This window comes from Zingiber officinale, chromosome 8A (genome assembly GCF_018446385.1).
Source record: "Zingiber officinale cultivar Zhangliang chromosome 8A, Zo_v1.1, whole genome shotgun sequence".
In the NCBI taxonomy this organism is placed as follows: domain Eukaryota; kingdom Viridiplantae; phylum Streptophyta; class Magnoliopsida; order Zingiberales; family Zingiberaceae; genus Zingiber; species Zingiber officinale.
In genome coordinates, this window is record NC_056000.1 from 67,997,355 (window position 1) to 68,013,252 (window position 15,898).

Consider the following 15,898-nt stretch of genomic DNA (forward strand, 5'->3'; position numbering starts at 1 on the left):
CAATTTTTCTTAATATCGAATATAATATATGAAAGGATCCTTGAAAATCATAGAGTCTTCTGATAAAAAATTCACACACTCCAAGATGTTCTATTTTTACATAAAAATGTATTTATTCAAGAAGGACTCCAAAATATATTAATCTTAAAAAAGAGGATGGTTTACCATGAAATACTAATAGAAATTCGTATTTATTAGTTTCCAAAATATATTAATCTTAAAAAAGAGGATGGTTTCCAAAATATATATATATATATATAATTTTATACAGAATCTTTCCCTTTATTAACTAATTTTGACAAAATGAAAGTACGTTAATGTCCTTTTATTATTCATATCGAAATATTTCTAAGATTTATTAGTAATTTTCACAAACACATCAATCAGTGATCTAGACTTCGAGACTCAGCTGTGGTGTATTATTGATAACTTTTCTAGTTAATTAATTAGAAATCTAAAGTTCTCTTTAGTCCCACATCTTAGAATTGACAATACTGCGAGCAGAGAATGTTCTATAAATACCTTGGGCCGGTGATATTAGAAAACATATTTTTCTCAACTTTTTAGCTAAGATCAAGTATTATATTAAATTAATTTTTATAAGAGGGAGTATGTTATTGTTGGGATTCTTTTGCACAATTTATTGAGTGTCACCTTATCATTGTACTATTCCATGGGTCTAGCGCACTCTTAGGGATTCTCGAGCATCACCCTAACACATCCGTATCCAATTTATAGATAATTTTTTGACTAAGATTAATGTAATATTTATTCTTATCAGTTTAATATCTGATATAAAGAATTAAATTATTTTTTTATAAAAGAAAGTATGTTACCTGCGTGCATTTATGTATTATATCAGGGGTGGATCCAGCAGGGGGGCGACATCGGCGGTCGCCCCCCCCCCCCCTTTTTACCGGCGGTGGAACTCCTAGTATTATGAAATAGAGGATACCGCCTCTTATTGCACGTAAAAATCGTCCCTCCATGCTTGAATTCCTGGATCCGCCATTTAATTATATTACACACACAAGCAAAGGCGGAGACACATATAGTTTTGGTGGGACAGTTGTCCCTTCTCAATTCTTTTTTGTAAGTATCCCAAGAAGTGTATAAAATTATAAAAATATTAGAATTTTGCTTCATTAAAAAAAATAAAAGTAGGGATAATCCTAAAAAATTAAAACTATTTGTTAAGGCTAATTCTTCTTTCCTTATATCTCTCCTGCATTGCCCCACTTGGTATAAGGACTTAGCTCACGTAACACATATGCATAATCGCTAGTATAAATTATATAAGAAACAAAATAGTCTTTTATTTTCTTTTGAAAATACGTAAATAGATTTTTTCGTAATAACGAGACTATTCCAATTTAATATTCATGGAGAAGAAACTACAATAAATGTAAAGAGAGAACATCTAGATCCAATATTGAAGCATTTGGACTAAGATTTCCATATGGACGGGATAAGGAAAAATAGAGTATATACAAGGTAGTTATAATACGTGACTAATTATAAGCATGTTAAATTAAGTTACGAGTCTGAACCAATTGACATAAAGTTTGACATTGATTTTAAATAACAGTACCATATTGCTCTTAAAAGTAGATAGAGCCATCCATTTGTGTTGGATTCGTCGGGTTATCCGTCTTGCTAAATAATTTAAACGGATTTAATTAAAATTTTATGAAAGGTAGGTCCAAGTGGTGGGTCTGTAATCATATGCTCTTAAAAATAATTAGAGTTATCAATTTGAGTTGAATTTGTCTATCTCGTCAAATAATTTAAATAGATTTAGTTAAAATTTTATCAAAGATAAGTTTAAGTGAACCAATCCATTTGGCCGGAAATCTATATGGATTGGCCTGAGACGGACTTGAATTGGCAGGTGAGTTAAGAAAGAAATCTTTAAAACTTAAAATTAAAATAAAAAAAATTCAACCAACACTTTAGTTGGATATCCCTATGTCTTTCGATCTGATTAAATTTTATAAAATCAAATTTTATAATTTAAAAAGAAAAAAATAATTTTAGTTTTATGAAATTTGAATTCTATATAAATGTAAAATATAGATTCTTAAAATTTGGATTTCAATTTTGTAATACGAACTTTCATTTTATTAAATTTTCATAAAACCTATAATCTTATTTTTGTGAATTTTTTAAATTAAATTTTAAAATAGAGTATTAAGAATTTAATTTTTTTATAAAAATATTTCCACGAATCCAAAACTTAATTGTTCGAATTAATAGAAATCTAAATTTAGATTCATATAATTTTGTAAAAAAATTATTATAAAAAATTTATATTTCATGGAAAGTAAAAATATTTTAATATTTTTAAAATTATGTACACTTTTATATAATTCGTAGAAAATCATTTTAAATTTATTATTAATAAATGCAAATTCATTAATTAAATTGGCATATAGGTATTATCTGATTTATCAATACATCCTAAAATTAAATTAAATTATTCGTGAAAAAACAACTATCAATGCGTCATTACAATGACCTCATTTGCCTCTAATTATCAGGTCCTTATTTTTTTTTATTAAATTATTTAGATAGAGTTTCCACTCATTTTTCAATAAACACAACCACATGTTAAATATTTTCTTTTACAAAATTTTTTTAACAAAAGTAAATTAAATAGGTAAAATATTACATTTACTTGTTTTTCGCCACCTCCTTTCTCCCAGTTTCCAGCAGCAGCACCGAGATAACGTCCTTAATTTCTTCTTCGTCTTTTCCAAGCAACAAGGAAGATAGCTACAAGTGAATCCGGTAGCCCTTTCTAGTTTTCCACATTTCCCATGGAAGATAGATATGAATCCGAGTGGCTATTTACCCAAGCGGGAAAATATCCGAGTGGCTAGGTCACCGCGGCTTCTTCTCCTAAGCGGTTGACCGCGGAGGATGTTTTCGATAGGGGTGTTCCCAAGCTGCAACAACATGTCTTTCAGGAATGTTCCCAAATCTCAACATATCATTTTGGGGGCGTTCCCAAAAGGGATGTTTTTAAATCGCAACATGTCTTTTCGGGGATATTTCCAAATAGCAACATGTATTTTCTAATCAAATCCTCTGATCCGCACTTTACAAACTAAAGGATGGATCACACAAATTGTATTTTCATCATCCATCCACACAGTAGATAAACTTTGAGGAAATAGTCTAAAATCAAAGGTTTAATGGGTTCAAAGCTAGCCAACTTATTATAAAAAGAACAAGGCAAATAAGGTTATGCTTTTCTTCACAACACACACATATATTCTTCCTCACTTCACAAACACCATAGTGCACATTTTGGGTGCAGATCAAAATCGCATTCGATGCAACAGTAGGACCAACTATCTCCGCGCTCTCCACAACGATCACAGCAATAAGTCGAGCAACAACGGATAAGGAAGAGATAATGGTCGCCAGGATCCTGGGGGTTATGGAGGTCATGCCTTCTTATCTTCTTAGGCCACCTCTTTGGCATTTCCTTATTTCGATGCTCCAACTCTTTGAGTTTCTCCTCAGTGAATGGGTAAGCATCAGCTCCATGTATCATCAACAACTTCCAGACTTCATTGGTAATTGTTCGTCCTGTAGGACCTATAGCAACCAGCAGGGAAGGTATGCCATGGATTTCGAATCTACGATTCAAAAATTCACTCCTCTCATAATCAAAAGGTAGCGCCAACCATGGTATGTCTGAGAAGAATTCATTAAATAAATTCTCATCGTCATCATATTTGCCGGGGACGAAGATAACCTCAAAATCAGTATCCACATTCTTGATCTTGTGATACTCTTCGATCAGTTCATTGACATAGACACCACACCAATTATATGTGAATTGCAGGAGTATGGTCTTTCCAACAAGCTCTTTTACTGGAACCTAACGGAAGAATATTACCACACGGGCTCAACTACAAGATTATAAGGAAAAATCTACTCCAGCGAAAAAAAAGGAAAGTTCAGTTAGGAAAATTGGACGCTGCTTACATGTTAAGAAAAAAAAAATTCTTTACCTTCAATCCTTTTTTTCCAATGACATAGTCCTGATCACCCGAAACCAGAAGTGACTCGAGTGTCTGCGACTCAAGTTTGGCCTTTTCTTTCTCTGAAAACTCATGCATCTTCTCCTGAGAAAACGGGAAAGCTTCCCATGCATCAAGTCCATACTCTTTAATAAGTTCAATTAAATCAACATCAATAGTTTTCCCATCTGATCCAATCAAGATGACAGTGGAACATATATATAACTGGAGACCAAAATAGCAAGAAAGCTTATCACATCTTTTGTCATTGAAAGGAAATGCAAGCCAGGGCATGTTTTCTACGGCTTTATCATAACAGGATTCCTCGTCATGCAAGGGCACTAGCACAACCTCAAAGCTCTCTCCAATTTCTTTGAGCTTCCTATAGATTTTTGTAAGTACTAGAGTGTACTCAGCGCAACAATCATTGCATGAGAAGTACAAAGCCACTATTTTTCCTTCGAGATTTGAAACAGAAACCTACATCAAAATCAGCATATAATAGACATAATTGTTAGTCAACATATCAAAAAAATACTGGAACATTTGCATCACCTTAGATCTATCGTTTGCAATCAAGTAGTCACGGGAAGGTGAAACTAAGACACTTCGAAGAATTTGATCCTTCTTAGCATTCTCTGTTTCCTCTATCAGTTTACTCATCTTTTCGATAGTAAATGGAAAACCCTCGGTACCATATTCTCTTACAGCTTGAACACCTTCTCTATTAAGAACCTTCCCATTGGCTTCAAGGATGATAAGTTCGGGATCAAAGGCCATGACCAGGAAAATATTTTCAAGTTTTATCCTCATCCAACTGTCAGAAAATGGGATTGCTAACCATGGCATTTTTGAGAAGCACTCATCAAAGAATTCCTCATAAGAATCTTTAGACACAAAAATAATTTCAAAGTTACTGTCCTGGGAGGAGAGCTCATTATACACTTCAATCAGCCTAAGAGTGAAGAGATTGCACAGTGAAAAGCGTGTGAAGTACAAAGCAATAATTTTCCCTTCGAGACTACCAATAGCCACCTAAACAAGTAAAGAACTGATTAGTCGCGTGATTTTGAAAACTGTTCATAAGCGCATTCATGTTAACATGCAAGAGGACATTGGGCTATGAAGTGCAGCCAACATAGAAAGAGAATTGAAAGGACATTCCTTCTTCATTCTTTTATTGTAGCAAACAATTGTATTGCTATAATTTTTTTTTTTTTTGCTACAATAAAAGAATGAAGAAGATATTTGCACGAAACAGAGCACTCATCTTATTCATTTAACTTTGGTAATAAGCTACCTCCCAAGTTGTTACTAAGTTGTCAATAAATGATTGTGCATTCCATGTAGATTGATAATCTGTGAAATTGCTTTTTCATAAGTTGAGTGTGCTTCAGGATGTATATATTCTTTCACTAAAACTTGAATCTTAACTTAGCACAAATACAATATGCAAAATAGTAGTATGTAATCCACTAATATAGTTAATAATGGACAAGGGGAGCAGCTGCATAACCTATTAATTGGGAATTTTAAGATTTCCTGTATTCTTAAAATATTGGATGGCCTGGATTGACAGCCAATCATAGTGCTTGGAATTACACAAGATGTAATTCAGAAGGGTAGACTTGAGCTAAAAGATTTTGACAAAAGAAGAAACTGGCAGAATAAAACTCAGCTAAAAAAGAATTTCTAAGAGCAATGAAGAAACAAGAATGCTCAACTACCTCCACTTCTAAATAATTGAAGGTACCAAAAAAAAAAAAAAAAGAAGAAAGAAATGTAACCAAAGTGCTCCTCTAATTGTATCGTCCCTTCTCATCCAATTCCCACAAACTACTGTAAAATCTCTCATCAAAGATCAAAAAGGATTGCTCGCTTAGGTCAAAGTTTTCATGCCGTAACAGTACTTACCCTCAACCAAAATCCAGTCCTCAGTTCATCTTAGTCAAATAGCTAACAATCGGATCGATCGACCCATCGAAAGATATCTCTTGAACCAACCAAAATCCCCAAAACCAAGGTTTAGCTTAGAGTGATAGATATGCAAAGAACAAGATCCCAACTTTCTATATCTTACTCTGCAATCGTCAAAACTTGAGATGAATAATCAATATCTTTGTAAAGAGATAGGTTCGTTCCTCATAAACTACAACAGATCAAAGTGGGTACTGAAAGGGAGCAAACCTTGTCGCCATTATTCCGGATGAGGAAGTTCCTCTCGTCGGTGGAGAGAAGCGATACGATGTCTCCCACCTCCTCGGCTGCCATTTTCTCATCGATGAAGTTACTTGGGAGCTAAATCGTTTTATTTATAGAAAATTTTCATTTACCCTTACCGCCTTTCAATGCTTTCCTATAATATTAAATTTTATAAAATCGAAATTTATGAAATCTGAATTCCATATAAATGTAAATTATAGATTTTTAAATTTGGATTTCAATTTTGTAAATAGTAACTTTCATTTTTTTAAAAAAAATAAGTAATCTTTTATATTTCTTATAAATTAATTTTAATATTAAATTTTCTATTAATAAATTATCAATATATCCCTAAAATAGCTTTTGATTTGAAAATTTTAAAATTAAATAAATTATAAAAACAAAACTTGAGCGTCAAGTTAAAAATTAAATTAAACTGATTCAATTAATTTAACATAATTTTTTAAAAAAAAAATAAAATAATTTTTCTCTTTTTCCACGTGCCGAGCTACCCCTTCCCTTTCTTCTTCCACCACCCTATTTCTTTCCTCCCTCTTCTCCAGCAACAACAGCAAATCTTTATGTATCTTCTCCTCTTCACAGCACCATCTTTGCTGCCCTCTTTCAGTTCCCTTCCTTCGCCTCCAGCAACCCAATAACGTAACAGCAAGCTTCTCCCATTTTCCAGCAACAGCACTAAGATAGTACTGTCCTTAGCTTGATTTCTTCTTCCTCTTTAATTTCCAAACAACAAGGGCAGTATTACAGGACTTTCTTTTGCAATTATCCAGCAGCAGTGAATCCGGTAGCCGTTGTTCAGCCTTTACAGCTTTCCATATTTCCCATGGAATCAAGATATTCTGATTTGAAAATAACCATTGCATATATTCGATTTGAGAAAGAACGTGAAGGGTTTAATTGATGGAAAATTATTTTTTAAATTTAAAAAAAAAATAACACTAAGTACATTGTCCATGATGGATGTGCAGGAAATAAATAGATAGAGAGAGAAAAATATCATCCTACACCTCCAATGGCGCAACAACTTATTTAGTTTTGTTTGTTTTTTTGGTTTTTTAAAAAATTTCATTGCTTAAATAGTATATATAAATACGACTGTACAGTTGGCATGCAACAATTTTTATTTTTTATTTTTATGTTTATGGTTTAGGCATTTAGGATTTTAACTTTTTAAGTTTAGAGGTTATGATTTAATATTAAGTCTAAAAATATTTTCAAACAAAAAATTATATTAGGTGTTTACAGGGTATGCATAGATACAACTATTTGAATCTCGATTAAAAAAAAAAATCATTCAATTAAATTAATGGACCGAGCTCGAGTCTATTTTCGAGTTCGAAAATATTATTAGTCAAGCTCGAGTTTAACACTAATTAGTTCACGAGCTCCCAAACATATTCATTAGCTAAATTAGCTCGTTTAACATTTAAATAAGTTATTTTCGAATTGAGTTCAAACTTAACTCGTTAAATTTTTGAATGAGTCATTTTCGAACCGATCTTGACTCGTTCATAAACTATTTGATTTCATTAGAAGTCAGGCTCATGCTTTAGAATTAAAGCTCAAATTGAATTTAAGCCCAGCTCAAACCTCTAGCTATTTAACTACACCCTTAGGTGTGTGGGACGTCACCTAATATGAGAGGTGTCCATAGGCACAACGTCACCCAGGCTTTTAGTCTTAGTATACAATTTTAATGGATGATTATAATCATTAGTGGTAAGAGAGAGGATCATCTAGTTCACTTTTTATAGATCAAGGAACAAGGTCGATTCTGAGGTATATCATCGGAGACGATAGTGGTATTGTCTTACCTGGCATGTACATCGGCGGAACTCTACTTAAGAGAGCGGAGCACCATTCTCTCGGGTAAGAAGTAATCGAGCACAACTTCTTCCGCTCTTACCTTTCTCAGATTGCTCCCCGCGGCGCTTCCTGGAGACAGATTCCTGGAGAGGAAGAAAGGTACGCGATCATTCTCCTAATACCTAATTCTTTTGGTGATTTTTATTTTCTTCTGATTATTAATAGAAGTTGTGCGCAGACTTCCTTTCTAAATTAATTAAAACCACCTTTTTCTTTGTAGATGTTGCTTTTCCTAACAAAGGTCCATGCAGATTAGTTTCGGAAGAAGATCGCAACACCGACAAGAACTGCTCAAATGACAGGACCTAAGTGTTTTTACGAACGTTGTCAAAACATTTCGTTTAAAAAATGTAACAGGACAGGAATTATTATTTTAAGCGAATCTAACGAAGACACGTCATATGATGACGTGGTATTGTCTGTTGGGTTTTTCGGGCCGCGAAAACCACTTTTTCGCGTCGCGAAAACCCCGAAACCCCCTAGCCATTGGATCCGTGCGAAGAAAACTTTCGAAAATACGAGTACGAGTTTCAAACTATGATCTACAGTAGATCTACAAAGGAAAAATATTTTATACCTTCGATGCGTGCCCTTCGCGAATCCCGCTCGTCCAAGGTACGCCGGATCTCGTGATTGTCAACGTAGACAATCCTCTAGAAGTATCCACACGAACAAGATGTGTTCTCTAACACACAAGGATGGAGAAGAGAGCACCACAAGTGTGCTAGCACTCTCTAGTGCTCTCGGGTAGGATTGGAAGAAGAAGAAAGGAAAAGAAGAAAACATACTCCTCTAAAATCTCTATGTGACTTTCACTAACCTTTCTTCTTGGATTAGATTCACTCTCCTTTCTTCTCCCTTGCTTAAAACCCACGACCAAGAGAAGAGAAGGAGCAAGAAGAGAGCTTAGGAGGAGGAAGATCACTTGAATGAGAGTTACTCTTGCAAAATGAAACTCTTTTCATCTAATTAAGTGGTTTGTAACCTCCATGGGATACCAAGAGTCACAACTCTTGGTAACTCACATGAGGTGGCACTTCACTTAAGTAACCATGATGATGTGGAGCATCATCATTGGTCCACTTAATGCCAACTCACCAATGAGGTGGCATAAAGTCAAGTCAAACTTGACTTAATCTCTCTCATGGTTGATCTAATCCAACCATTTAATTCAAGCCAATTTAATATAATGAATCTAATTCATTTAATTAAATTGATTTAATGAGTCATAATCTAAATTAGACTCATTGAACACATGAATCAACTTGAGTCCAACTCAATTAGCCCAATTAGGATTACTCTTAATCCAATTTGATTCATCAAATGAATCTAATCCTCTTGGTTCATCATATGAACCTAATCTCCATCCACTTGTTCTTTGTATGTGACCCAATAGGTTCTTGTAACGTTGGCAATGCCCCTAAACTCATTTAGAAACATAAGTAATGAGCGGTATCTAGCAATACATCATTACTACCCAAGTTACAAGAATGTTGAGATCCAACATCACCTTGTGACTACTAATTGTGACTCCTCACAATATATGACAAGTGTCCTTCTATCGTAGACATCTAGATTGATCAATGTGAGGCATAGACCGTGTCATCCTCTAATCAATCTAAATCTTGAACTCCAAGTAGACTCACTCAATCAAATGATCTCAATATCTCATATTGACTCATTTGGGCATGACCATGCACTTCGTGGTCTCACTCTATCAATAATACTGATGTCTCTCCCGTCATATAGGAGGGATAGATCCCATCTACATCACTCACATCCCTCCGCATAATTTGTTACATACCCAGTAATCGCCTTTATAGTCCACCCAGTTACGGGTGACATTTGACGAAACTAAAGTACATAACTCCTTATGTAGGGAACCATGGTGACTACAGGTCTAAGGACTAGTAGTCATACTAATAGCCACATGAGAAAGTATATGACACTCATATAACGATCCATGATACTTTCTCATGGCGGGTCATTCAGTATACATTCTTCAATGCATACCCATGTGTCAACTTGATATATCTATATCCATGACTTGTGAGATCAAGTCATCGAGTTGACCTACATGCTAGTCTTATTGCATTAACATTGTCCCTGAATATAAATACTCGACTAGGAATGATTAAGAGTAGTGTTCCCTATATCATCTCACTATTGGTTCAACTAACCGATTAATATAGGTGAGAACCTTCTACTCAAGGACGTTATTATACTTAGTTTATTTGGCACCAATACAAGTAAGTATAATAACCAAAAACCAAATACCTTTATTTATATAGAATATGATACAACAAGGCTAAAATACAATCATCAAATGATTGGCTCTAGGGCTCTAGCTAAGATGTCTTACCCGGCATGTACATCGGTGGAACTCTACTTAAGAAAGCGGAGCACCATTCTCTCGGGTAAGAAGTAATCAAGCGCAACTTTTTTCGCTCTTACCTTTCTCAGATTGCTCCCCGCGGCGCTTCCTGGAGGCAGATTCCTGGAGAGGAAGAAAGGTACGCGATCCTTCTCCTAATACCTAATTCTTTTGGTAATTTTTATTTTGTTCTGATTATTAATAGAAGTTGTGCGCAGACTTCCTTTCTAAATTAATTGAAACCACCTTTTTCTTTGTAGCGGTTACTTCTCCTAACAAAGGTCCATGCAGTTTAGTTTTGGAAGAAGATGGCAACACGGACACGAACTGCTCAAATGACAGGACCTTAGTGTTTTTATTAACGTTGTCGAAACATTTCGTTTAAAAAATGTAACAGGACAGGAATTATTATTTTAAGCGAATATAACGAAGACACGTCATATGATGACGTGGTATTCTCTTACCTGGCATGTACATCGGCGGAACTCTACTTAAGAGAGCGGAGCACCATTCTATCGGGTAAGAAGTAATCGAGCGCAACTTCTTCCGCTCTTACCTTTCTCAGATTGCTCCCCGCGACGCTTCCTGGAGGCAGATTCCTGGAGAGGAGGAAAGGTACGCGATCCTTCTCCTAATACCTAATTCTTTTGGTGATATTTAATTTCTTCTGATTATTAATAGAAGTTGTGCACAGACTTCCTTTTTAAATTAATTGAAACCACCTTTTTCTTTGTAGCTGTTGCTTCTCCTAACAAAGGTCTATGCAATTTAGTTTCGGAAGAAGATCGCAACACTGACACGAACTGCTCAAATGACAGGACCTAAGTGTTTTTACGAACGTTGTCAAAACATTTCGTTTAAAAATGTAACAGGACAGGAATTATTATTATAAGCGAACTAACGAAGACACGTCATATGATGACATGGTATAGTCTTACCTGGCATGTACATCGGCGGAACTCTACTTAAAAGAGCGGAGCACCATTCTCTCGGGTAAGAAGTAATCGAGCGCAACTTCTTCCTCTCTTACCTTTCTCAAATTGTTCCCCGCGGCGCTTCCTGGAGGTAGATTCCTGGAGAGGAAGAAAGGTACGCGACCCTTTTCCTAATACCTAATTCTTCTAGTGATTTTTATTTTCTTCTGATTATTAATAGAAGTTGTGCGCAGTCTTCCTTTCTAAATTAATTGAACCCACTTTTTTCTTTGTAGCTGTTGCTTCTCCTAACAAAGGTCCATGAAGTTTAGTTTCAGAAGAAGATCGCAACACCGACACGAACTGCTCAAATGATAGGACCTTAGTGTTTTTACGAACGTTGTCGAAACATTACGTTTAAAAAATGTAACAGGATAGGAATTATTATTTTAAGCGAATCTAACGAAGACACGTCATATGATGACGTGGTAATATCTTACCTGGCATGTACATCGGCGGAACTCTACTTAAGAGAGTGGAGCACCATTCTCTCAGGTAAGAAGTAATCGAGCGCAAATTCTTCCGCTCTTACCTTTCTCAGATTGATCCCCGCGACGCTTCCTGGAGGCAGATTCCTAGAGAGGAAGAAAAGTACGCGATCCTTCTCCTAATACCTAATTCTTTTGATGATTTTTATTTTCTTTTGATTATTAATAGAAGTTGTGCGCAGGCTTCCTTTCTTAATTAATTGAAACCACCTTTTTCTTTGTAGTTGTTGCTTCTCCTAACAAAGGTCCATGCAGTTTAGTTTCGGAAGAAGATCACAACACCGACACGAACTGCTCAAATGACAGGACCTTAGTATTTTTACAAACGTTGTCGAAACATTTCGTTTAAAAAATGTAACAAGGACAGGAATTATTATTTTAAGCGAATCTAACGAAGACACGTCATATGATGACATGATATTGTCTTACCTGGCATGTACATCAGCGGAACTCGACTTAAGAGAGCGAGCACCATTCTCTCGGGTAAGAAGTAATCGAGCGCAAATTCTTCCGCTCTTACCTTTCTCAGATTGCTCCCCGCGGCGCTTCCTGGAGGCAGATTCCTGGAGAGGAAGAAAGGTACACGATCCTTCTCCTAATACCTAATTCTTTTGGTGATTTTTATTTTCTTCTGATTATTAATAGAAGTTGTGCGCAGGCTTACTTTCTAAATTAATTGAAACCACATTTTTCTTTGTAGCTGTTGCTTCTCCTAACAAAGGTCCATGCAGTTTAGTTTCGGAAGAAGATCGCAACATCGACACGAACTGCTCAAATGATAGGATCTTAGTGTTTTTACGAACGTTGTCGAGACATTTCGTTTAAAAAATGTAACAGGACAGGAATTATTATTTTAAGCGAATATAACGAAGACACGTCATATGATGACGTGGTATTGTCTTACCTGACATGTACATCGACGGAACTCTACTTAAGAGAGTGGAGCACCATTCTCTCAGGTAAGAAGTAATCGAGCGCAACTTCTTCCGCTCTTACCTTTCTCAGATTGCTCCCTGCGGCGCTTCCTGGAGGCAGATTCCTGGAGAGGAAGAAAGGTACGCGATCCTTCTCCTAATACCTAATTCTTTTGGTGATTTTTATTTTCTTCTGATTATTAATAGAAGTTGTGCGCAGGCTTTCTTTCAAAATTAATTGAAATAACCTTTTTCTATCGAAACATTTCGTTTAAAAAATGTAACAGGACAGGTATTATTATTTTAAGTGAATATAACGAAGACACGTCATATGATGACGTGGTATTGTTTTACTTGTCATGTACATCGGCGGAACTCTACTTAAGAGAGCGGAGCACCATTCTCTCGGGTAAGAAGTAATCGAGCGCAACTTCTTCCGCTCTTACCTTTCTCAGATTGCTCCCCGCGGCGCTTTCTGGAGGCAGATTCCTGGAGAGGAGGAAAGGTACGCGATCCTTCTCCTAATACCTAATTATTTTGGTGATTTTTAATTTCTTCTGATTATTAATAGAAGTTGTGTGCATGCTTCCTTTCTAAATTAATTGAAACCACCTTTTTCTTTGTAGCTGTTGCTTCTCCTAACAAAGGTCCATGCAGTTTAGTTTCAGAAGAAGATCGCAACACCGACACGAACTGCTCAAATGGCAGGACCTAAGTGTTTTTACGAACGTTGTCGAAACATTTCGTTTAAAAAATGTAACAGGACAGGAATTATTATTATAAGCGAATCTTACGAAGACACGTCATATGATGACGTGGTATTGTCTTACCTGGCATGTACATCGGCGGAACTCTACTTAAAAGAGCGGAACACCATTCTCTCGGGTAAGAAGTAATCGAGCGCAACTTCTTCCGCTCTTACCTTTCTCAGATTGTTCCCCGCGACGCTTCCTGGAGGCAGATTCCTGGAGAGGATGAAAGGTACGCGATCCTTCTCCTAATACCTAATTCTTTTGGCGATTTTTATTTTCTTTTGATTATTAATTGAAGTTGTGCGCAGACTTCCTTTCTAAATTAATTGAACCCACCTTTTTTTTTTGTAGCTGTTGCTTCTCCTAACAAAGGCCTATGCAGTTTAGTTTCAGAAGAAGATCGCAACATCGACACGAACCGCTCAAATGACAGGACCTTAGTGTTTTTACGAACTTTGTCGAAACATTACGTTTAAAAAATGTTACAGGTTAGGAATTATTATTTTAAGCGAATCTAACGAAGACACATTATATGATGACGTGGTATTGTCTTACCTGGCATGTACATCGGGGAACTCTACTTAAGAGAGCAGAACACCATTCTCTCAGGTAAGAAGTAATCGAGCGCAAATTCTTCCGCTCTTACCTTTCTCAGATTGCTCCTGGCGACGCTTCCTGGAGGCAGATTCCAGGAGAGGAAGAAAGGTACGCGATCCTTCTCCTAATACCTAATTCTTTTGATGATTTTTATTTTCTTCTGATTATTAATAGAAGTTGTGCGCAGACTTCCTTTCTAAATTAATTGAAACCACCTTTTTCTTTGTAGTTGTTGTTTCTCCTAACAAAGGTCCATGCAGTTTAGTTTCGGAAGAAGATCACAACACCGACACGAACTGCTCAAATGACAGGACCTTAGTGTTTTTACGAACGTTGTCGAAATATTTCGTTTAAAAAATATAACAGGACAGGAATTATTATTTTATGCGAATCTAACGAAGACACGTCATATGATGACGTGGTATTGTCTTACCTGGCATGTACATCAGCAGAACTCGACTTAAGAGAGCAGAGCACCATTCTCTCGGGTAAGAAGTAATCGAGCGCAACTTCTTCCGCTCTTACCTTTCTCAGATTGCTCCCCGCGGCGCTTCCTGGAGGCAGATTCCTGGAGAGGAAGAAAGGTACGCGATCCTTCTCCTAATACCTAATTCTTTTGGTGATTTTTATTTTCTTCTAATTATTAATAGAAGTTGTGCGCAGGCTTCCTTTCTAAATTAATTGAAACCACCTTTTTCTTTGTTGTTGTTGCTTCTCTAAACAAAGGTCCATGCAGTTTAGTTTCGGAAGAAGATCGCAACACCGACACGAACTGCTCAAATGACAGGACCTTAGTGTTTTTATGAACGTTGTCGAAACATTTCGTTTAAAAAATGTAACAGGACATGAATTATTATTTTCAGCGAATATAACGAAGACACGTCATATGATGACGTGGTATTGTCTTACCTTGCATGTACATCGGTGGAACTCCACTTAAGAGAGCGGAGCACCATTCTCTCGGGTAAGAAGTAATCGAGCGCAACTTCTTCCGCGCTTATCTTTCTCAGATTGTTCCCCGCGGCGCTTCCTGGAGATAGATTCCTAGAGAGGAGGCAAGGTATGCGATCCTTCTCCTAATACCTAATTCTTTTGGTGATTTTTAATTTCTTCTGATTATTAATAGAAGTTGTGCGCAGACTTCCTTTCTAAATTAATTGAAACCACCTTTTTCTTTGTAGCTGTTGCTTCTTCTAACAAAGGACCATGCAGTTTAGTTTCGAAAGAAGATCGAAACACCGACACGAACCGTTCAAATGACAGGACCTAGGTGTTTTTACGAACGTTGTCGAAACAATTCGTTTAAAAAATGTAGCAGGACAGGAATTATTATTATAAACGAATCTAACGAAGACACGTCATATGATGACGTGGTATTGTCTTACTTGGCATGTACATCGGCGGAACTCTACTTAAGAGAGCGGAGCACCATTCTCTTGGGTAAAAAGTAATCGAGCGCAAATTCTTCCGCTCTTACCTTTCTCAGATTGTTCCTCGCGGTGCTTCCTGGTGGCAGATTCCTTGAGAGGAAGAAATGTACGCGATCCTTTTCCTAATACATAATTCTTTTGGTGGTTTTTATTTTGTTCTGATTATTAATAGAAGTTGTGCGCAGGCTTCCTTTCTAAATTAATTGGAGCCACCTTTTTCTTTGTAGCTGTTGCTTCTCCTAACAA

General features: G+C 36.1%; 1 protein-coding gene and 1 pseudogene across 1 annotated transcript; one reads left to right on the top strand and one right to left on the bottom strand.

Moving 5' to 3' along the window:
* The first annotated feature begins 738 nt into the window (after positions 1-738).
* LOC122013082 lies at positions 739-907 on the top strand (annotated as a pseudogene).
* A 2,187-nt stretch (positions 908-3,094) lies between these two features.
* LOC122011652 (probable nucleoredoxin 1-2) lies at positions 3,095-6,311 on the bottom strand. The gene is made up of 4 exons (XM_042568028.1): positions 6,222-6,311; positions 4,590-5,069; positions 4,026-4,514; positions 3,095-3,892 (listed from the first exon to the last, which is right to left on the bottom strand). The coding sequence occupies exons 1-4, from the start codon at positions 6,303-6,305 to the stop codon at positions 3,290-3,292; spliced, it is 1,656 nt and encodes a 551-aa protein (XP_042423962.1). The 5' UTR covers positions 6,306-6,311; the 3' UTR covers positions 3,095-3,289.
* Between the last annotated feature and the right edge of the window lie 9,587 nt (positions 6,312-15,898).